This window comes from Ranitomeya imitator, chromosome 8 (genome assembly GCF_032444005.1).
Source record: "Ranitomeya imitator isolate aRanImi1 chromosome 8, aRanImi1.pri, whole genome shotgun sequence".
NCBI classification, from domain to species: Eukaryota; Metazoa; Chordata; class Amphibia; order Anura; family Dendrobatidae; genus Ranitomeya; species Ranitomeya imitator.
This window is the reverse complement of record NC_091289.1, coordinates 189,787,774-189,810,946: the sequence shown is the minus strand read 5'-3', so window position 1 is coordinate 189,810,946 and position 23,173 is coordinate 189,787,774. Positions and strand designations below refer to the sequence as shown.

At 41.4% G+C, this 23,173-nt stretch overlaps 1 protein-coding gene across 1 annotated transcript in view; it reads right to left on the bottom strand.

Moving 5' to 3' along the window:
• The window catches only part of SGIP1 (SH3GL interacting endocytic adaptor 1), a 106,400-nt gene that overhangs the window by 54,336 nt on the left and 28,891 nt on the right, over positions 1 to 23,173 (bottom strand). Inside the window, exons 7-14 of the mRNA XM_069738213.1 lie at positions 17,022 to 17,033; positions 9,543 to 9,554; positions 7,793 to 7,817; positions 6,219 to 6,270; positions 5,959 to 6,026; positions 5,360 to 5,452; positions 4,752 to 4,820; positions 3,590 to 4,441 (exon numbers count right to left, since the gene is read on the bottom strand). Coding sequence (XP_069594314.1) covers positions 3,590 to 4,441; positions 4,752 to 4,820; positions 5,360 to 5,452; positions 5,959 to 6,026; positions 6,219 to 6,270; positions 7,793 to 7,817; positions 9,543 to 9,554; positions 17,022 to 17,033 — 1,183 coding nt within the window. The remainder of the gene's footprint in view (positions 1 to 3,589; positions 4,442 to 4,751; positions 4,821 to 5,359; positions 5,453 to 5,958; positions 6,027 to 6,218; positions 6,271 to 7,792; positions 7,818 to 9,542; positions 9,555 to 17,021; positions 17,034 to 23,173) is intronic.

The window sequence follows — 23,173 nt, the reverse complement described above, 5'->3', positions numbered from 1 at the left end:
CTACCTAATAATATAGTCAATAGCCTTAAATCGTCATTCCCCTTCCCTTGGAGACCGAAAAGTCTAACATATCTAGGCATACAGTTATGTTCCAGACTATTGGAAAACACTACCACACTCATTCGCTCCTGGAAAGACACTTATCTATCTTGGGTAGGCAGGAAAAATATTCTAAAAAGCATAATTCTTCCAAAGTTTATCTATATCCTCAACATGCTCCCAATACAATTACCGTGCTCCTATTTGGCTAAAGTGCATTCTTTATTTTTGGGCTATATCTGGCAAAAGGGTAAATCACGCATTAACGCCAAAACGCTTTCCCTTCCAAAAGATTTAGGTGGGATTGGAGCTCCAGATATTTTAAAATACTATCAAGCAGCCCATATTACAAGAACGATCCACTGGATCAGGAAATCAGTAGATAAACAATGGTTAAACATTGAAGAAGCATTGTCCCCTATACCTCTGCACTCCATGTTATTAGGTCATGCTAAAGATATGACCCCACCTAAATTACAAAATATATTCACTTCTGCTACTTTTAAAATATGGAAGAAAGTTGGCCCATCGCTAGCACCCCCTATCTCACCACTAACTATGGTCACTGACATCGTAGACTCGCTACCCAGTTGTGCAGCCCATATTCCACTTGAGCAATTGATTGTAGATGGGACTCTTCTTCCTCTACAGGATTTACTTCAAATCCCGGGACTCTCAGGTCTAACATTTCTACAATATGGTAAACTTTCTCATATCATTCGCCACCACCGCCAATCTATTGACCTTAGTAGATCACTAACCCCTTATGAAACACTATGTGCCAGATCAAAAATACCCACTAAGTCTCTATCGACAATATACCAATCCCTACTTCAATTAGACACCTCAATGAAAAGGGCATACCTAGCTAGATGGGAGAAAGATCTAGCTATTTCCTTCGAGTCTCAAATCAAATATATATATGGAAATTCACATGGTCCCTCTGCCTGTGTGCGCATCCAAGAAAATTAATTTAAAATTATTTCCAGATGGTACTTAACTCCCAGTCAAATCAAGAAATGGTATCGCTCATCTAACTCTGACTGTTGGAGATGTGGGGCAGAGGTTGGCAACTATTTGCACATGTGGTGGTCATGCCAATCCCTTTCCCCCCTATGGAAGGCGTTGGCCTCAATCATCCAAGATGTACTGGAGGAAAGCACTCCTTTAAAACCGGAAAACGTCTTCCTGAACCTACCACTGTGGCCAGGAGACGAGAAGGCTTCAAAATTAGCACAATTCATTTTGGCTGCGAGTAAATCCTTGATTCCTTCAAATTGGAACACTAAAATTACACCCTCAATTAAGCAAATTTATCTCAAAATAGACCAACTGTACCGCATAGAGGAACTTGCAGCCAAAACTAACCACTCGTTCACAAAATTTCAAAATATCTGGAACCCTTGGGCCCGATTCAGGACTCAGAATGTATTCCACTCTGCGATATAACTATTAAATAAGAGTACTCATCCCAGTGTGTCCCCCTCTTCCCCCCCCCCCTCTCTCTACCCTCCCTCACTCCCTTTTCTCTTTTTTTCTTCTCTTAGTCCCACCTACTTGATTCTCTTTCTCATCTTTATCTCCTTTTTGTATTGACAATTGACTAATACTACTTCTCTTTATAAGAGGGTATCCGCTTGCCATTTGTCAAATGTTACGGTTTTGATCACCTTTGAGAGATTTACAACAATACCTTTTAGAGCTGTTTCTTTGTAAAAACCTGATGATCTCTTGATTGCGTTTTTGTTCATTATTTCACTTATATTTACCACTGGGTAAATCTGACAGGGAGAAGGACTTGGGGATCCTAGTTAATGATAAACTTACCTGGAGCAGCCAGTGCCAGGCAGCAGCTGCCAAGGCAAACAGGATCATGGGGTGCATTAAAAGAGGTCTGGATACACATGATGAGAGCATTATACTGCCTCTGTACAAATCCCTAGTTAGACCGCACATGGAGTACTGTGTCCAGTTTTGGGCACCGGTGCTCAGGAAGGATATAATGGAACTAGAGAGAGTACAAAGGAGGGCAACAAAATTAATAAAGGGGATGGGAGAACTACAATACCCAGACAGATTAGCGAAATTAGGATTATTTAGTCTAGAAAAAAGACGACTGAGGGGCGATCTAATAACCATGTATAAGTATATAAGGGGACAATACAAATATCTCGCTGAGGATCTGTTTATACCAAGGAAGGTGACGGGCACAAGGGGGCATTCTTTGCGTCTGGAGGAGAGAAGGTTTTTCCACCAACATAGAAGAGGATTCTTTACTGTTAGGGCAGTGAGAATCTGGAATTGCTTGCCTGAGGAGGTGGTGATGGCGAACTCAGTCGAGGGGTTCAAGAGAGGCCTGGATGTCTTCCTGGAGCAGAACAATAATGTATCATACAATTATTAGGTTCTGTAGAAGGACGTAGATCTATTTATTATGATGGAATATAGGCTGAACTGGATGGACAAATGTCTTTTTTCGGCCTTACTAACTATGTTTCTATATTACTCTCTCAAAATGTTTGTAAATCTTAATAATTTGCAATAAAAAGAACATTGAAAGAAAGATGCTGACATTTTTGGCGGTATAATGTTTATTTATATCCATCTTTTTGATCGCGTGTTATTCCACTTTTTGTTCGGCAGTATGATGATAAAGAATTGTTTTTTGCCCAGTTTTTTTTTTTTTACGGTGTTCACTGACGGGGTTAACTACTGGGACAGTTTTATAGGTCGGGTCGTTACGGACGCGGCGATACTAAATGTGTACTTTTATTGTTTTTTTTATTTACATAAAGAAGTGTATTTATTGGAACAATATTATTTTTATTTATTTAGGATTTTTTTTTTTTTTTTAACACACGTAAATACTTTTTTTTTACCTTTTTACTTTGTCCCAGTGTGGGGCATCATGGTAAAGTGTTAGATCGCTGATCTGACACTTTGCAATTCACTGTGTCAGATCAGCAATCTGACAGGCACTGCAGGAGGCTTGCCGGCGCCTGCCCTCAGCAGGCGGTTGCAAGCCACCTCCCTTCAGGACCCGGAAGGAGCCCCGCGGCCATCTTGGATCCGGGGCCTGCAGGAAGGAGGACGGAGGAGATGCTCAGGGTCTCAGGGAAGCACGCAGGGAGCCCCCTCCCTGCGCAATGCTTCCCTATGCCGCCGGAACGCTGCGATCATGTTTGATCGCAGTGTTCCGGGGGTTAATGTGCCAGGAGCGGTCTGTGACTACTCCTGGCACATAGTGCTGGATGTCAGCTGTGATAGTCAGCTGATACCTGCAGTAAATAGTAATAACGGTCCTAGGAGCGCTGGGAATGAGACCAAAACAAGGATTTTAGTGTTGAACCACAACGCGTTTCAACGGTTAAACCGTCATCAGCAGCTGATACCTGGCCGCGATCGGCTGCGCTCCCCCCGTGAGTGCGGCTGATCGCGTTAGACGTACTATCCAGTCAGTGGTCATACGGGCCCATACCACCTCGACGGGATAGTACGTCTAATGTCAGAAAGGGGTTAATCATTGTTAGTGATCTATCATAAAACATACCACTTGCACTTCCTGTACCACTAGGTCCTGGAGATGACACAACAGCTCTGTACGTAGGTGGTGGCGGTGGGGGAGGTGTAGCTCTTTGACCAAGGCTAAAATCTTTAGGAGAAGCAACAGTCTCCGGGATATCATCTGTAAGAAGTGACTTTTCGGCAATTTTTTTGTGGACTTCTTCCAGGTTGAGAGGTGACGGTATACTTCGACAAGTTTCTGTAGGAGGCAGCGGTTCGCAGGGGCTGTTTGATGCTTCAGGAGGTGGAGATTCAACCAATGTTGTGGACAGAGGGGAGGGTGGAGAAGGAGCTGGAGGTGGGGATGAAGGAGGTGATAGAGAAGCAGGGGGCATGGGAGAAAGTGGAGGAGGGGAAGAAAGAGGAGGCGGAGGTGAACGAGGGGGTGGAGGAGAAAGAGGGGGTGGAGGTGAATGTGGTGGAGGAGGAGAACGAGGGGGTGGAGGAGAACAAGGGGGAATAGGAGAACGAGGGGGAGGAGAAGAACGAGGAGGAGGGGGTGAACGAGGAGGAGGGGGTGAACGAGGAGGAGGAGGAGAACGAGGAGGAGGAGGAGAACAACGGGGAGGTGGAGAACAAGGAGGAAGAGGAGAACGAGGAGGAGGAGAGCGAGGAGGAGGAAGAGGAGAACGAGGGGGACGTGGAGAAGAAGGAAGAGGTGGTGAACACATTTTTTCAGGGGACTGGTCATGAAATCTGATCCACTTGTCTTCAGTGTTGATAGCCACAGATTTGGGAGATAAAACTGGGCCGAAAATACTGTCTACATCACTCATAGAAGCGGGTCGTTCATCTGTGGTGGCCGTTTCTTTCTGCTCTTCTGCAGCAGTTCCTTGATCTAAAAATGATAAAATATAGATTCTATAAAATATCCAATACAAAACAGAAAATGCAGAAGTTAGTAAAAACGTACAATCTTTATAATTTTTTTTAGCTTTCAGTCTAGTAAAACTGTATTTACAAAAATGAATCTATGAAATTTATGTTTTTTTTTCTATGATTGAATAAGGATCGAGCCATCTGGGATTGGGTGCCGACTTTCATTACGAAAACCACAAACTGCAGCTATTACATGAACACAGAGGTTTTTTTCCCCAAGGTTTAGCACTTGAATACAATAAATTGAGAAGAGAAGTAGCAGTACTCACCTACTACAGCTGGTGAAGCAGTTCTGGGTGGCGTGGCAGGAATATTTTTGGGTGGAATGGGTGGGGGTGCTAAAACAGAAAAAAAATTGAAGAAACCATTTAGGCTAGACGTTATATCACCGATCAATTTATTGGTATTTGTTTCTGTACATAAATCCGACTTCACACATCCGATATTCACAGTCCAAGTACAACTGAATGGAGGTGAACAGCACATCTCCGTTCATTGTGTCTTTTTCCAGCTCCTATTCTCTTGAACAGAAGGGGATGTGCAGTTTTCGGCAGGAAATGGAGCTGATCAGTAGGGGAGGCCTGGTGACGGACCCAATTCAACAGATATTGATGACCTGAATATTAGATGCCTAAACAAGCCCTTTAATACTAGAATACTACAATAGAACGTAAGTAAATACTAATACGCTTTAAAATTTTATTAATAAAAAAAAATTACTTTTGATACTTACTTTTAATCACTAATTAGTACTTCTAATATTGGCAAGGGCGGTGATTGACTTATTGTTGCACTACCTATGCATTATGGAGTCTGAAGAGCGTAATAATTTCCCTTTACTACCACTTTTATAAAGTAGCATGGACAGTCTACTCACTTCCAGTCGGGAATGGTCGTGACAACTTTGGAGATTCTGAAGGTGCACTGCTTGTTTGAGAGGCTCCCCATATTTCAGACTGGTCTAGTGGAACTAGAAGAGATTTACATGTCTATATACAAGTATGTTTAGCTACAAAGAAAGAACATCTCAGTAACTATTACATAAAGGCCAGCATACATATTACACAGCTCCTCCTTGGGGTTCACTCCGAGGAAGCGGCATTGCAGTACTTTTCTCCAGGAGAAATCGGAAATGTGAACTTAGACTTTAATTCCATCAGTACTTTTTTTAACAATACATGTGCTTGGGGACTACGGAAGGGACTCTGGGAGCACAAATGGTGTAAATTTTAATGTGGCGCAAAATATTTGTTTTGCTCTATTGCTGGCAAACCACACTGTGCTACTGTTCACACAGATGTAGAGAACCCTGCATGTGCAGCCTCCTCTCAACCTACAAAGGCGAACAATGGGGGCCTTATCCTCGATAGAGAGGGGAGACCTGCATCTTTCATACATTTATAGCTTATTCTTTAGATATGCCATAAATGAACAAAATGTAAAGAGGCGGCTGGCATAAAAAAAATATATTTTTACCTTCAGACTTTGGACCTTGAAAGGCAGACTCCAGGGGAGGACCAAACAATTCTGCAGGCGCTTTCCTACTAAAGTTTATAACGGGAAAAAAAAAAAAAAAGTCAAAGCATATTTTTTTTTTACTCTTTGGAAAGGTTGCAAAAGCAAAAAAAAAAAAAAAAATTGCAAATGTTTACAATTTTTCTGGAAGACCCCAGTTGCCAATAATGAGCATTTCTGCACACTTTGGTTTGCACATATTCTTCACATTGATCACTAACCTGGCAAGTTCAGCTGTAGGAGTAGAACGCCGTGGCCTTGCTATCTCTTCACCTAAAGAAATAAAACAAAGTTTTGATAAATGTGGGAAACGTTCCTCTCAGCCGGTTTGCAGAAACTATATATTAATGTATTACCCAATATGCCTACACATAAAACTAATTTTACCCAACGTTTTTTTTTTATTTTTTTAAAAGCTATAATATAAGGATCATTTCCTATATATTGTGCATCATTTCATCATTCAGATTCAAAGTCTGTTTTTAAATAAAGAACAGAGCAAAAGTGAAAATGAAGCAACTTATTGGGTTAGTCCCATTTTGGCATCATCGCTGGGATATGCCTTCAATTCCTCATCGGTGGCAGCCTGACTTCTGGGCTCCCCGTGAATCCGGAGAATGAAGAGCAAGTCTTGATCTAGCGTTTGATTTTATTTTTTTTCCCCTGCATAAAGCTCCCCGACCACCCGCTGAGGAGTGGTCCTATACAACTGAATGTACGAAGTTAGCGGCCGTTGTTACATGAAATACAGATATGAAACAACTTTAATTTTAGTATCGAGAAGGAAAACACAATGCGGTCTACTCCATGTACAAAACATTAGGGTTGTCAGTTTCCCAAAACAGACTTACTAGGCAAATGTGGCTTCTCGGCTGTCTGAATAATGATTGGTCTTTTTTTTTTTTTACAGAAGACCATTACCATTGCTGATATATCTATTTTAGTAAATACTGTTCTTGCATTCTTTAAAAAAATATTAAAATAGTAACACCCAGTTGTCAAGGCATTCATACATTTCCAAGGAGAATAAAAGAGAAATAACAAAACGCAAAGTAAAAATAATAATAATAATAATAATAATAATATGGTGTGAAATTGTTTTCTGAAGAATGCAATTATTAGAAATGTGGGTGTATGTGTATGGAGCTGAGCGCGCTCATCACAGGGTAAGTGCCGACTGTGTTGTACTGCAGCAACAGAAACTAAAAGGTATAGTATAAAACAAAAAAGTGAATTAAAGAAAGTTTATATCTATCTATCTATCTATCTATCTATCTATCTATCTATCTATCTATATATATGTATATATATATGTATATCTATATCTATATCTATATCTATATCTATATATATATATTTTTTTTTTTTTTTTATTAACACTCGGTTACAAAAAAGTTTAAATTTTTTTAGAAAATATGCATATTTGTTCAACTACTTCAATAAAGTCTCATCTATAAAAATGTACAATTATTTATCCTATATGGAAAGAGTTGAAATAAAGAAGAAAAAAAAAATCTAAAATTGTAAAAAAAAAAAAAACTGCAATTGAAAGTGATTGAGAATTTATGTACTCCAAAATATTACACCTAAAAACTCTAGCTTGGCACAAAAATAAATATGTCCTCCTACAGGTCCATAGACTAAAGATAAATGGCAGCACAAAACTATTTTTTATTTTCACAATTGTTGCCTGTTCAGTGATGGAGTCCTTAATGTTCTGTACACATTATATACTATGATAGTACACTCATCGATACACGTCTGTGAATAAACTAAACTAGATCCTTCTACTTACTTGACAAGCGTCTCTTAATTGTTCCCTATTAATAAATAAAAACAAACACTTATTAAAGCGTGCAGCATGCACTGGTTATCATGCACTCAGCAGACACACATTACTATCATAGTCGTTAAGTTATAGTCGTACAACAATTACGGTAATTCAAACGCCACGTTTTAGTAACACCCGCTGGTTATTTAGTTCATGGAAGCAGAAGAGGAAGGTTATAGGACACACAATGATTCTCAATGTCATAAAACCATACAAAAACTAGAAGATAATAGCTTGTGTGTGTTAGTAGACTCTTAAAAGCAAATTATTTGCAAGATGAGAAGGTTAAAAGGTACGCTTACATGAATCAGCGCGGAAATCAGTTTAAAAGACAGAGAGAATTTGCATACCATACATGCATATGGGGTTTTTGGTAACCCCGTCAACAGGCAATGGAAAGTTCTCAGGTCAGTTCCAGACAAGCTTAATGTGCCTGTACTATAGGTGCAAGTCTCAGCCAGACCACTGAACAGACAGCTATGAAATTGTCTGCACAGGTTCTTAGACCTTCAGCTGGAATCTGTGGAACCTGCATCCAGTACCCGATGCAAAAAAAGCATCATAACTAGCACCGGAGAGAGAAGAGCGAGCGAGAGGAAGAAGGACAGAAGAGCGAGAGAGGAGGAAGGAGAGGAGAGAAGAGCGAGCGAGCGAGCGAGGAGAGAAGAGCGAGCGAGAGGAGAGAAGAGCGAGCGGAGAGAAGAGCGAGCGAGCGAGAGGAGAGAAGAGCGAGCGAGCGGAGAGGAGAGAAGAGCAAGCGAGCGGAGAGGAGAGAAGAGCGAGCGAGAGAGGAGGAAGGAGAGAAGAGCGAGCGAGCGAGGGGGAAGGAGAGAAGAGCGAGCGAGCGAGGGGGAAGGAGAGAAGAGCGAGCGAGCGAGGAGGAAGGAGAGAAGAGCGAGCGAGCGAGGAGGAAGGAGAGAAGAGCGAGCGAGGAGGAAGGAGAGCGAGCGAGGAGGAAGGAGAGAAGAGCGAGCGAGCGGAGAGGAGAGAAGAGCGAGCGAGAGGAGAGGAGAGAAGAGCGAGCGGAGAGAAGAGCGAGCGAGAGGAGAGAAGAGCGAGCGAGAGGAGAGAAGAGCGAGCGAGAGGAGAGAAGAGCGAGCGAGAGGAGAGAAGAGCGAGCGAGAGGAGAGAAGAGCGAGCGAGAGGAGAGAAGAGCGAGCGAGAGGAGAGAAGAGCGAGCGAGAGGAGAGAAGAGCGAGCGAGAGGAGAGAAGAGCGAGCGAGAGGAGAGAAGAGCGAGCGAGAGGAGAGAAGAGCGAGCGAGAGGAGAGAAGAGCGAGCGAGAGGAGAGAAGAGCGAGCGAGAGGAGAGAAGAGCGAGCGAGAGAGAAGAGCGAGCGAGAGGAGAGAAGAGTGAGCGAGAGGAGAGAAGAGCGAGCGAGAGGAGAGAAGAGCGAGCGAGAGGAGAGAAGAGCGCGAGAGGAGAGAAGATTGAGAGAGAAGAGTGAGAGGAGAGATATTTAGCAGTAGGTTTTGCAAAACAATGGCTTGTTGTCAGAATATCAGAAGACATAACTGCCTCCTAAAAGCTATAACTTGTAAACGATGTATAAAACTTCTGAAATACAACTTGTTGCACTTCTGATACTGCAAAGAAAGAAAACCAAACAGATTTTTCATACTTAAAGTAAAACTTTTGTCCAAACATTTTAAAATGATAAGAAAAACAAACAAAATAAATAAAACGTATCAGATATGCAGCAACGCTTATCTTACCGGGCTACGTCTCTGCGGCCAGCACAAGGGAAGAGAGAAGACACACCTAGTCAAAGAGTGATACATCAGTGATCACTAACACACCAACTACTGTGTCTCTACCATCAATATCACAACGTTAATATAAAAGTTCACCATCACCTATGCTTTATAATCTCATCCAGAGATGCACAGCACATACTTTTCATAAATGCAGCTCTGGATGTGACTGGAGAAACACCGATGATAATGGACTGTATAGGATGTGCAAATACTGTAAGAGGCTGTCCACAGAAACTTCTTACAAAATGCTTTAAAAAGGTTACAGGGTACATTAGGACCCAATAAATAGCCTCCCAGCGACTCGAGATCCCCATGTGAATCAGTAGTATAAGGCTGTGCGCACATGGTGCATTTTTGTGGCATTTTTTTCAAGTAGAATTGGCCAAAAAACGCTAGGGAATCCTTATACCAGCAAAGTCTATGATAATCCTCAAGTGCTGTGCACATGATCAGTATTTTTCCTTTCAGGATTTGCTGTGCATTTAAATCCGCAGTATGTCAATGTTTTTTGCGTTTTTCACGCAGTGAATGCACAAGACAAAACGCTGCAAAAAGGCACCAAAAACTCTGTGGATTTTCTACAGCATTTTTCCTGCCAAAAGACGAAGACATTTCTGCAAGAAAACACTCAAAGTGTGCACATGCCCTTGGGTGTAATTTAATGGGTGCAGGTACAACTAACTTCAGCGCATTGTATATAATTCTGTCTGACGAGGCTTAAAATCTTCCTTTACTGACATATTTCCCATTTAATAAAAGCCGCAGAATAACATTATTGTAAGGATTCAAAGTAAACATTAAGTGCCGGCTCCCTTCTAGCAGATCAAGCAGCAGAAAAGTACATTACTGAGTATATACGTCCCACAATCAGTTCTGCTGATTTACTCTCTGTAGGTACAGTTAGGTCCATATATATTTGGACAGAGACAACATTTTTCTAATTTTGGTTATAGACATTACCACAATAAATTTTAAACAAAGCATTTCAGATGCAGTTGAAGTTCAGACTTTCAGCTTTTATTTGATGGTATCCACATTAAAATTGGATTAAGGGTTTAGGAGTTTCAGCTCCTTAACATGTGCCACCCTGTTTTTAAATGGACCAAAAGTAATTGGACTGATTCTACAATTTTTTTAAAAATGTTGATTTCTAGCACTTGGTTGAAAATCCTTTGTTGGCAATGACTGCCTGAAGTCTTGAACTCATGGACATCACCAGACGCTGTGTTTCCTCCTTTTTGATGCTCTGCCAGGCCTTCACTGCCGTGGTTTTCAGTTGCTGTTTGTTTGTGGGTCTTAGTGTCTGAAGTTTAGTCTTTAACAAGTGAAATGCTGCTCAATTGGGTTGAGATCAGGTGACTGACTTGGCCATTCAATAATATTCCACTTCTTTGCTTTAATAAACTCCTGGGTTGCTTTGGCTTTATGTTTTGGGTCATTGTCCATCTGTAGTATGAAACGACGACCAATCAGTTTTGCTGCATTTGGCTGGATCTGAGCACACAGTATGGCGGCTCTGAATACCTCAGAATTCATTCGGCTGCTTCTGTCCTGTGTCACATCATCAATAAACACTAGTGACCCAGTGCCACTGGCAGCCATGCATGCCCAAGCCTCACACTGCCTCCGCCGGGTTTACAGATGATGTGGTATGCTTTGGATCATGAGCTGTACCGCGCCTTCGCCATACTTTTCTCTTTCCATCATTCTGGTAGAGGTTGATATTGGTTTCTTCTGTCCAAAGAATGTTCTTCCAGAACTGTGCTGGCTTTTTTAGATGTTTTTAGCAAAGTCCAGTCTAGCCTTTTTATTCTTGATGCTTATGAGTGGCTTGCACGTGCAGTGAACCCTCTGTATTTACTTTTCTGCAGTCTTCTCTTTATGGTGGATTTGGATATTGATACGCCGACCTCCTGGAGAGTGTTGGTCACTTGGTCGGCTGTTGTGAAGGGGTTTCTCTTCACCATGGAGATTATTCTGCGACCATCCACCACTGTTGTCTTCCGTGGGGGCCCAGGTCTTTTTGCATTGATGAGTTCACCAGTGCTTTCTTTCTTTCTCAGGATGTACCAAACTGTAGATTTTGTCACACCTAATATTGTAGCAATTTCTTGGATGGTTTTTTTTCTGTTTTCGCAGCTTAAGGATGGCTTGTTTCACCTGCATGGAGAGCTCCTTTGACCGCATGTTTACTTCACTGCAAAACCTTCCAAATGCAGCACCACACCTCAAATCAACTCCAGGCCTTTTATCTGCTTAATTGAGAATGACATAATGAAGGGATTGCCCACACCTGTCCATGAAATAGCCTTGGAGTCAACTGTCCAATTACTTTTGGTCCCTTTAAAAACAGGGTGGCACATGTTAAGGAGCTGAAACTCCCAAACCCTTCATCGAGTTTTAATGTGGATACCCTCAAATGAAAGCTGAAAGTCTGAACTTCAACTGCATCTGAATTGGTTTTTTTTTAAATTCATTGTGTTAATGTTTATAACCAAAATTAGAAAAATGTCGTCTATGTCAAAATATATATGGACCTAACTGTATTACGGTATTACCTGCTATGCGAATAGTTTGTTTTTCAGATTTAGCACATTATCTAATCCTAAAGTACATTTCCATTTAAGTGCATGTGTATTAAAAAAAAAAGTCACCTCAATGTGGTGCAGTGAAAGTATTAGGATGCCGAATTCTAGTATTTTTGAGTCCCATTTATATGGTGAAAATTATGGTGCACATAGATGCTATTCCTTTTTTGTGCCATCTTCCCTCCCCCCCTCATTTTGAAACCAGTCAGTGACTGGCATGGGGGTAGATGGTATGATATTAGTGTCGCATATTTTCAGTGGGAATTTCTGTTTTAGTGAAACTGCTCTTTAGGAAGAGAGCACATAAGCAAATAGAAATCATGACCGGTATTTGCATAAATTTGACAAAAGCTTATACATATACTGTAAATTTGGAATTGACAAATTATTTCAAATCAGGAGGGAAAACATTTGTTTATTACAACCGTCTTCAAGCACATTCACAAAATGTAGAAATGGTGCAGCTGAAGTGAAGCACAGTGATACTGTAAGTGCAGTTCTTGGTACTGGTAACACAGCAGCAATTTTCTGACTGGTGAGGTCCGACCGCTGGGACCCCCATCCATCATGAGACAGGAACTCTGAAATGTCACGTTTAGATGGAGCAGGGGCTGCACGTGCACACATCAATCACAAAGTTATCATCTATCCTGTGAATAAGTGCTAGCTTTCCCTGTTGGGAAGAAGTCTGATGCACATAGTTTCTACCAGCTGTTCCTGCATTAATAGGATGGGTCTCCCCACCATTGCCACCTATGTGAATATGTCTTTCATTTAACTATTCCATGAGAATATCCTTTATTTACACAAATTACAAAAGATAACGTGCAACGAATATAAAAAAAATATTTAATCTATTCATATATTTTATATTGTTGACTCATCTGAGTATCTACTATATAATTGTCTATAAGGGTCACTTCCGTCTTTCTGTCTGTCCCGGATATTCAGTGGTCGCGGCCTCTGTCTCTCATGGAATCCAAGTCGCTGACTGGTCGTGGCAAAACGCCCACGACCATTGCCACGACCAATCAGCGACGGGCGCAGTCCGGCGGCAACATGGCCGCTCCTTCCTCCCCGCAGTCAGTGCTCGCTCCGTACTCCCCTCCAGTCCGCGCTCACACAGGGTTAATGGCAGCGTTAACCGACTGCGCTATGCCGCGGTGTAACGCACTCGGTTAACGCTGCTATTAACCCTATGTGACCAACGTTTTACTATTGATGCTGCCTATGCGGCATCAATAGTAAAAAGATCTAATGTTAAACATAATTTAAAAAAAATAAAAATAGTTATATACTCACCGTCCGTCGGCCCCTCGGATCCACAACAGGCCTTTCCCGCTCACGACGCTCCAGTAACCGGTCCATGCTGCGATCTCCCGAGATGATGACGTAGCGGTCTCGCGAGACCGTTACGTCATTATCTCGCGAGACCGCAATGCACTCGAGACCTGAGCACGCGACGAGCGTCAGTAACCGCTTCGCTTGGATCCAGGGGCTCCGGAAAGGGGAGTATATAACTATTTTTTATTTTAATTCTTTTTTTAACAGGGATATGATGCCCACATTGCTATATACTATGTGGGCTGGGAAATATACTACATGGGCTGTGCTATATTATATAGTAATAATATAGTACGTGACTAGGCAATATACTACGTGGCTGGGCAACATGGCTGGGCAATATACTACGTGGCTGGGCAATATACTACGTCACTGGGCAATATACTACGTCATTGGGCAATATACTACGTCACTGGGCAATATACTACGTCACTGGGCAATATATTACGTGGCTGGGCAATTTACTACGTCGCTGGGCAATATTCTACATCACTGGGCAATATACTACGTGGCTGGGCAATATACTACATGGCTGGGCAATATACTACGTGGCTGGGCAATATACTACGTGGCTGGGCAATATACTACGTGGCTGGGCAATATACTACGTGGCTGGGCAATATACTACGTGGCTGGGCAATATACTACGTGGCTGGGCAATATACTACGTCACTGGGCAATATATTACGTGGCTGGGCAATTTACTACGTCACTGGGCAATATTCTACATCACTGGGCAATATACTACGTGGCTGGGCAATATACTACGTGGCTGGGCAATATACTACGTGGCTGGGCAATATACTACGTGGCTGGGCAATATACTACGTGGCTGGGCAATATACTACGTGGATATGCATATTCTAGAATACCCGATGCGTTAGAATCGGGCCACCATCTAGTTAACAATAAATGCTCTAAGTCTGGCATCCTGCAATTCAATAACAAATACACAAGAATCTTCTAATCCAGAATTGCCTGATTTTCTGTAAGTTTTAGCAGCATTGAGCAAAAGAGGGATGGGAATGGGAGTTGCAGAAAATCCACAAGTTGGAAATCACTGATGTAGACCATATCAAACTGTATGGTTTACTGTTTAGTTGTATATAAGTAAATAAAAAGTTGTGAAAAGTTCTTGTGCGGAGGTCCATCCAACAAGATAACACCTATGCACGGGATAGATGATAAATGCACGATCGCTTATCCATAGGATAGGACCCATCGATCACAAGTCGCCTGTGTGATGGAAGAAGTAGTGATCACGTTAAACCATTTCTCCATTCAAGTTATAAAAGGTGCGATGGTCGCACATGCTCACCACTTTAATTAAAGAGGGGACGTTGGCCCCCCGTTCTTGGGATCAGTGTGCTCTCCACAAATGTGCCCCCCAGCAATTATACATTTATCATCCTATGGAGAGGAGATAAACAATGTTTATGGGACACCGTTATATATTAACTAGAGAAACTTTGCAAAACTTTTTTCTTTTGTGATTCGGAGGTAAAAAATTCTGCTGGTTTCTTATTGTTCATCTGAACTTTAGAGACGGCTTAGCGCAAGGGCTTCAAGGCAAATTTCCAGCGCAACCCCAAGATGGCAATGTCAAGCTGCTGCGTTGCAACTTATGCCTTATGAGAGGCATTGAGATTGCACTTCTCTCTGACAACAGAATTCTTAATGCAGCTATCTGCCGGAATGGAGAGTAAATAATTAAGAATTAGAAAAAAAATAAAAAAAAAGTATTTACAAAATCCCCACACCCAAGACAAAAAACTGCAAACGTTCAGACGTTTTCCTTGAAGCAGCCACTTTTTGGTCTGGTAAAGCAAATATGTCTGCTAACTTCTGCAAGTCCTCTGTTCTGAGAATTATTCTGCCACTTATGTAACACCGAAAGCAAAACACCAGACTTTTGCAGATACTTTAAAATGTAAACTCCATATGAACACCAAGGATAATTTTAGAGTTGAGGGGGAACAAAACCAACACCCCTGCACCATCAATACAAATATGTATGCACAGTGGCATGTAAAAGTGTGCGCACCCCTGGTCAAAATTACTGTTATTGTGAACAGTTAAACAAGCTGAAGATGAAATGATCTCTAAAATTAAAGATGACACATTTCCCATTTCCTTAGCATTTTAGGCAAAAAAATAATATGTATTTTCATCTTTTACACTTTAAAAATTACAAGGTTGGTACCTAGTTGAACCCTCTTTTGAAAGGATCACAACTTGTAAACGCTTTTTGTAGCCAGACAAGAGTCTTTCAATTCTTGTTTAAGGGATTTTCAGCCATTCTTCCTTGGAGAATTCCACCAGTTCTGTGAGATTCCTGGTTATCTTGCATCCTCTGTTATTCTGAGGACTAGCCACAGATTTTCAATGCTGTTCAGATCAGGGAACAATGAGGACCAATGTAAATCCTTCAGCTTGCGCCTTTTGAAGTCATCTATTGTGGATATTGACGTGTATTTAGGGTCTTTATCTATTTGTAGAAGTCATCCTCTTTTCAACTTCAGTTTTTTTTTACAGATGGTGTCATGTTTGAATCAAGAAATTGTTGAAATTTCATTGAATCCATTCTTCCCTCTAATCATGAAATGTTCCCCGTGCCATTGGCTACAACACAACCCCAAAGCATGATTGAGCCACCACCACGCTTAATGGTTGGCGAGATGTTTTTTTCCAGAAATTCTGTGCCCATTTTTCTCCATACGTACCTTTGATCATTGTGGCCAAAGAGTTCTATTTTACCCTCATCGGTCCACAGGACCTGTTTCTAAATTGCTTGTTTAAATTTTTTTTTTTCATACTTCTGACGCTGAAGTTTATGGTGAGGATGCAGGAGATGTTTTCTTCTGATGACCCTTCCATGAAGACCATATTTGTGCAGGAGTCTCTGAACAATAGAACAATGTACCACAACTCCAGAGACTGCTAATTAAGGCTAATTAAGGTCTGAAACCTTGGTCAAAGTTATCAGAGCACACAAATCTTCATTGGTACCCAATCTTTTGCATTGGACAAATATAGATATTTTCTGCCTAAAATACAAAGGAAATGTGTCATCTTTAACTTTAGGTCTTTTAGAGATCATTTCATCTTCAACTTGCTTAACTGTTCACAATAACAGTATATCAGGGGTGCCCAAACTTTGACATGTCACTGTATAGAATTTTGCCAATGCAAAAATACGTCACATAAAATCCACATCATTGTTTTCTTTTTGTTGGTGGATCAACTCTAAATAAGGTGCTTACTCAGCAACATGGTACATAAGACTGAAATTAACCCATAGATTAAGGGACCAAAACGGTGGTATGCCTAGGATCCAAAAGAAGAATCCCTGTGCCATGTTCCACCCCAGGACCTGTACTGGGCATATCACAGGGTTCAAGATTTTCCCAGAAAGTTCCTTTAAGTGTTTTCTCACAATTAAGTTACAATTTTTTTAAGAAAGCAAAATCATAAAAATAAAGGGAAAAACAAACATATCGCTTACCGGACTTTTCCTCTACAAAATGAAGCATATTAAAATAAAAAATAAACACAAAAATTAGACATACACCATTAATAGTGAACCTCACCTACAGACAAGACTAAATCAAAATAACATGTATAAAGTTTGGGTTGTGCAGCACTCCTCATTTCTGCTTTGCAATGAAGTAAGATGCTCTGCAGGTAAAATGCGCTTCGTCTAAATAATAGTAAATGCGCTTCGTCTAAATAATAGTACACGTACGCGATAACTGCAGATTCACCGGCGGCGGAAGAATTTCTCAATGACCAATGTGAAAATGGAAGCCGCTGCATTGTGTATTAACCAAACAGTCGCCATACATTTAGAACATGTTTTTAAACTTTATAAAGGCAACGTATCCATGGAAAATGAGATATCATTACTATCCATATAAAACAAGTCTAAAATTATATTAGTTTTCACACTGGGACTGAGGCTCATAACTCCTCTGTGCAGACTGGGACAGAATTAGAAGCAATCTCCATCTCATCGGAGGATAGGGTCCTCTCATCACTAGATGGCAGGGTCAGCAGAATCATCTTATCATTAAAGGGAAGGGTTGGCAAAGTCTTTTCATTATCATTAAAGGGCAGGATCAGTAGCCATCTTATTTGTATTATTATTTCCATTATTAGTAGACAGGTGTTTTTACGATTTATGATATTGTATTACGTAATATATATATATATATATATATATATATATATATATATATATATATATATATATATATATATATATATGTATATATGTATATGTATATATATATATATATATATATTAGTGGTACTTGCTTGACTTAACTACGTAATACAATATCATAAAAACACCTGTCGACATACACATACATATGTGGCTTAATTTGAGGCTCCTCTGCCAGTCCTTGGTCTCTGAGTGTAGCAATGGAATGAAACAAAGGGAGAAGCTACAGATTAGATATTAGAAAAAACGTTTTTTTGAAGGTGAGGGTGATCAACGAGTGGAACAGGCGGCCATGAGAGGTGGTGAGCTCTCCTTCAATGGAAGTCTTCAAACAGAGGCTGGATAGACATCTGTCACAATCACAGATGGTTTAGTGAACCCTGCATTGAGCAGGGGGTTGGAAACGATGACCCCGGAGGACCCTTCCAAAGCTTACATTCTATGATTCTATGCAAGACTGTACGCCATCTTTTATGGGTGACTGTATAAGGCTAGTTTCACACTAGCGTTTTGAGGAGCTGCGGAGGGCTGCAGACCTCCTCTGTGAAGCCCCGCCCTCGGCCGCTAGCTCCACCTACTTCTGCATGCGGCCTGCGTACCTATCTTTAACATTAGGTACGCAGGTCGTGCCGTTGTATGCGGATGCTTCCGCATGCGTCGTTTTGACTATGCGGAGAAAAAAAAAATTGCTACAAGCTGCGTCCTACGCTGGTCGCCGCATAGTCAAAAGGACGCATGCAGAAGCATCCGCATATAGCGTCACGACCTGCGTACCTAATGTTAAAGATAGGTACGCAGGCCGCATGCAGAAGTAGGCGAAGTTAGCGGCGGAGGTGCGGCCGAGGGCTTCACGGAGGAAGTCCGCAGCCGTCCACAGCTCCTCAAAACGCTAATGTGAAACCGGCCTAAGCCCATGTATATAAGCCCACCTTTCATTGCAGCTTCCGCCTACATCCTGCCTCGCTGTGACCACTGCTAGATTCACTGCTGGAGGTAGCAGAGTATAGGTGATCATGGGAAATCTACTTTAAAGGATCAACTTTAAAGGAGGATCTTTCACAACTTTTTGCTTTTTAAACTGCTTGATGCCGAAGTAATTCAACTATTTTTCTTTTTTTTTTTTACATTTTTACTTTGCATTGCTTCTAAAGTTTAGGGCGCCTAATGTGCTAATTCCCCCTTCAACCAAGGGAAAGTCATTCTTCTCTTCGAACTTTTACTTTTTTTCAGTGGTGGAGGACATAGTCCAATTGTAATCTTTAGAAGCCAATATCGCAGCAACTTAGAGAAGAAATAAAAAACAAATGAAATGTACCGCATGTTTTTTTCAGCTTTTCAGCCCCTTTATCATCATGAGATAACCAGTTTAACATGAAAACAATGGTGAAAAGTCTTCTTTAAAGAGGTATTAATAACTAAGACACATATGGCAGGGAATTATATAAATGTCCAATGGAATAGATACTGCGAACTATCTTTCCGATCATTGCCCTTTCGCTGTCAGTAGGTCGATGGTCACAGCCTTCTCAATTCATTGGTATGTGAATACTGAAAAACGCCAAGCGTGCTAGCGCTGCAATTTTTGCACATTTCCATACAAGTGAATGTGGAAAGCCACGTGTGCACGACCCACTTCTCCATTCTTAGAGAACCAAAGAAGGGAGTCAAAGTAGTGGGACTCTTCATCCATCATAATGGTAAGTGAACACGTCGCGGATTTGTCGCTGCGGCTTCGCAGCAGTTTTCCACGCGGTGACCAGTACCATGAAAAACTATGGAAAACCAAGTCCGCTGTGCACATGCTGGGGATAATTCCATGCAGAATCGCAGCGGATTATTTTCCGCAGCATGTCAATTCTTTGCACGGAATCCGCAGCGTTTTACACCTATTCCTTTATAGCAATCCGCAGGTGTAAAAACGAAGGCGAAATCCGCACAAAATCCACAGGTAAAACGCAGGTCATTTTACTTGCGGATTCTGCAGAATCTGAGCGGAAAAATCCGCTAACGAATCAGCAACGTGTGCACATACCCTAAATGTATGGCAAATCCAGTGGGGTCCCCTTAAATTTAGGAGTTGTTTTTTTTTCTAGCAGAAAATGTGACTTCACATTTTCTATAATACACAGAACATTCATGCATTTGAAAAACAGAATAATCTACAAAGTCACTGAGTTCAGCCGTGTCCATTCAGTCTTGTTGAGAGGAGATAAGATGTTCTTGAGGACAAGAAAATCCTGTAATCCTGTTGAACAGCTTCCTCTGTAATAAGACAACACGAGCTTCCGCTTACAACAAACGGCTCCAATACAAGGCCTTGATGTATAATAGTAAGTTACAGCAGTGCTGACCGCCTGGGACCAAATGTTAAGGAACCTGTCAGTATATTTTTCCATATGGAGGGTGTGGGTGCTTGTTCCGCAAGAAAAAAAAAATGTTCCCACTAGAGATCAGTCAGAGATTGGAGTACATATCTGTCATAACTTATGCCACATTTGTGGTGTGAATTATGATGAATTTGTCAGCCGTGATTGGTCGTGGTCCCTTCCGTGATGAACGACAATCACCTTTCAAAAAAAGTTGTCAGAGCTGGTGTAATGATGCAAAAATTTGGTAACATTTTGAACAGTTTTACACCAGATTTGTGGCAAAAACTGTTCAATGAATTGGGCCTATATGGAGCTACAGTATGACCCATAGATATCCCCAGTAACCAACCGTATATACCGGTAGCTTTTTCTAACTGGTAAATTCCTATAAATATTTGTTGTACACGCCTCATCTTGAAAGAATTGCTGCAACCTATCATTCTAACAATGGAAGGCATACCGTAGCATTTTGCACTCAATGTATGGAAGGTAAATGTTGCAACGATGAAGAATACAGCTTTTATCTTATCTGCAATATCTACATTACTACACAGTATTGTCTTGGAAATTATCTACCGTTTCTCAGTTGCTGCAAAGTTCTGTACATTTCCTAATAAACAGTTCTGAAGGAAGGTTCATGCAGTTGAAAGATGATAGATAGTAGCGAGGAGGATTTAAAGAGATTATCCACCTCTGGGTACATATATTTTTTTTACTTAAACAATGTATTTGGGACCACGATTAATTTTTATAAACGGGTTTCATTACAAATTTTGCACCATGTGACGTTTACAGGCTCTTTGCTGCCCTGAACATGTAATTATGATGTTGTCTATAGCCATAAATCAGCTGAGAGGAACTCAGGAAAAGACAGATAAAAGAGTTAGAAACTCAACTATTGGGCTGTTAGAATAAGCTCACTGACAGATTTTCAGTTAACCCATTCGACATCCAGAAATAAACAGTGCAACACAGAAGCTATAGAAGGCAAATGGTGCAAAATGTTTAATGAAACCCAATTACAAAAAAATAATTTTAGCCTAACATACATGCATATATTCAATACGTGCAGTAAAAATGGCCTTCATTTTAGGCTATACTGCATCTACTGTATATAAAAAAAAACCACTTTGTACACTATGGGTGGCTGGCGGTATTGCACTTTTGTTTTTTCTTGCAGGTTAGACACAGGGCTGTGAAGTCTGTGTCGGTATAAAATGGAAAAGACTCCTAAAATATATAATAAATTGGGTGCAGTAGTACAATGCAGGATGTGCTAAATATTTTTTCATAATTTGAAAAAAAGTTATGAAATGTCCTATAAATGTATTTTCTATTCCTGATCGGAGGGTCTCTGTTTTTAGCTGAGATGAATCTGTGCTGCACTTTATGTCCATGCTCAGTAGTGAAGCACGTGTGAGGGAGTCATAGCCAGGGAAATTGAGGAGTACAAGTCGGAGGTTTGGCTTACCGACTCCACAGCCCTGCTTAAAATCATGTGCAAACATTTTTTTTTTTTTACATCTCACACATCTTTGGCATTAACTTCTGGCTATACACATCATCTTATCATCCAAATGACAGATTTGACGTAACCATAGCAACAGCATTTGTCAAGGAAGTTGCCATAGAAACTTGTATCTCTTAACAAATGGGGGCACACCGCAGACGTATATTCACTTGCCACGTAACTGACCACAAGCTGCACCAATCAGTCTTATTAATGGTGGCCTCGCAACACTGGGGTCTTAATAGGTCACCGTCATTGACAGACATAACACACTGCAATACAGAAGTAGTTCAGTGTATTACAGAAATTATTAAACAACTAGATGAGGCCCGATGCTATCGCATCGGGAGGGTGGTGACGTCCCGATGGGGGCAGGCTTACAGCACTGAGATTCTCTCGTCCCCAAGCCACATATAATGCTGCATAATGGTTGATTATGGCCCCATAAGATGCTCCATAGAAAATGTGCCCCATATAATGCTGCATAAAGGTTCATTATGGCCCCATAAAATGCTGCATAGAAAATGTGCCCCATATATTGCTGCATAATTGATTATGGCTCCATAAGATGCTCCATATACTGCTGCATAAAGGTTGATTATGGCCCCATAAGATGCTCCATAGAAACATGTGCCCCATATGCTGCTGCTGTGATAAAAAAAAAAATGGCATATTCAGGTCTTATCCTGAGCAAGCGACCGACACTTGCGATATTCAACTGTCCCCGTGCCACCGCCGGGCGCCGCTCCATCTTCAGCTTCCTCTGCAGTGACTGTTCAGGCAGAGGGCGGTGCGCACACTAAACACGTCATCGCGCCCTCTGACCTGAACGTCAAAAGGCAGAGGACGTAGAAGACGGCGCGGCGCGGTGGGAGGGGAACAGGTGAATATCGCGCAATGCTCACCCTCCCCCGTTATACTCACCTGCTCCTGGCACGGTCCCTGCTTCTCACTGACAGATGGTCTCCGGTAGCCGGCAGCTTCTTCCTATGTTCAGCGGTCTCATCGTACCGCTGAACACAGGAAGAAGCTGCCGGCACCGGAGAAGAAGGGACATGCAGAGACGCACTGGGAGCAGGCGAGTATGATGTACAGCTGCCGCTCTCCTCCCCTGACGACCCGGAAGGTCCGGCAATGACCCGCTGGAGGTACTGCGCAAGGGCTTTGGTACCACCAGCGGGTGCCATATTGGAATACCCATCACTTGGGTATTCCAATATGGCGGTCGGCGTACTTCCGGTTCGGCGCGGTGGATTGTGGGATTCGAGGACGTCCTGACGGAAGTGGATGACAGACAATTTAAAGCAATTATATAAATAGATAGCAGTAAAATAAAAAAAAAAATTTACAAAAAGAATTTTGTAAAAAAGAAATAAAAAACCCAATTTTGCTTCAAAAATAAATCAAGGTACAATGGCGGAATTGCTGTTTTTATGCTGATCCTTCCTCCCGGAAAAGCGATAAAAAAGTTGTATGAAAAAACTGTGACATAAAATACTTTAATTGTTATAAATAGCCAGACTGAAAAAAACAATATCAGGATGACATTTCTG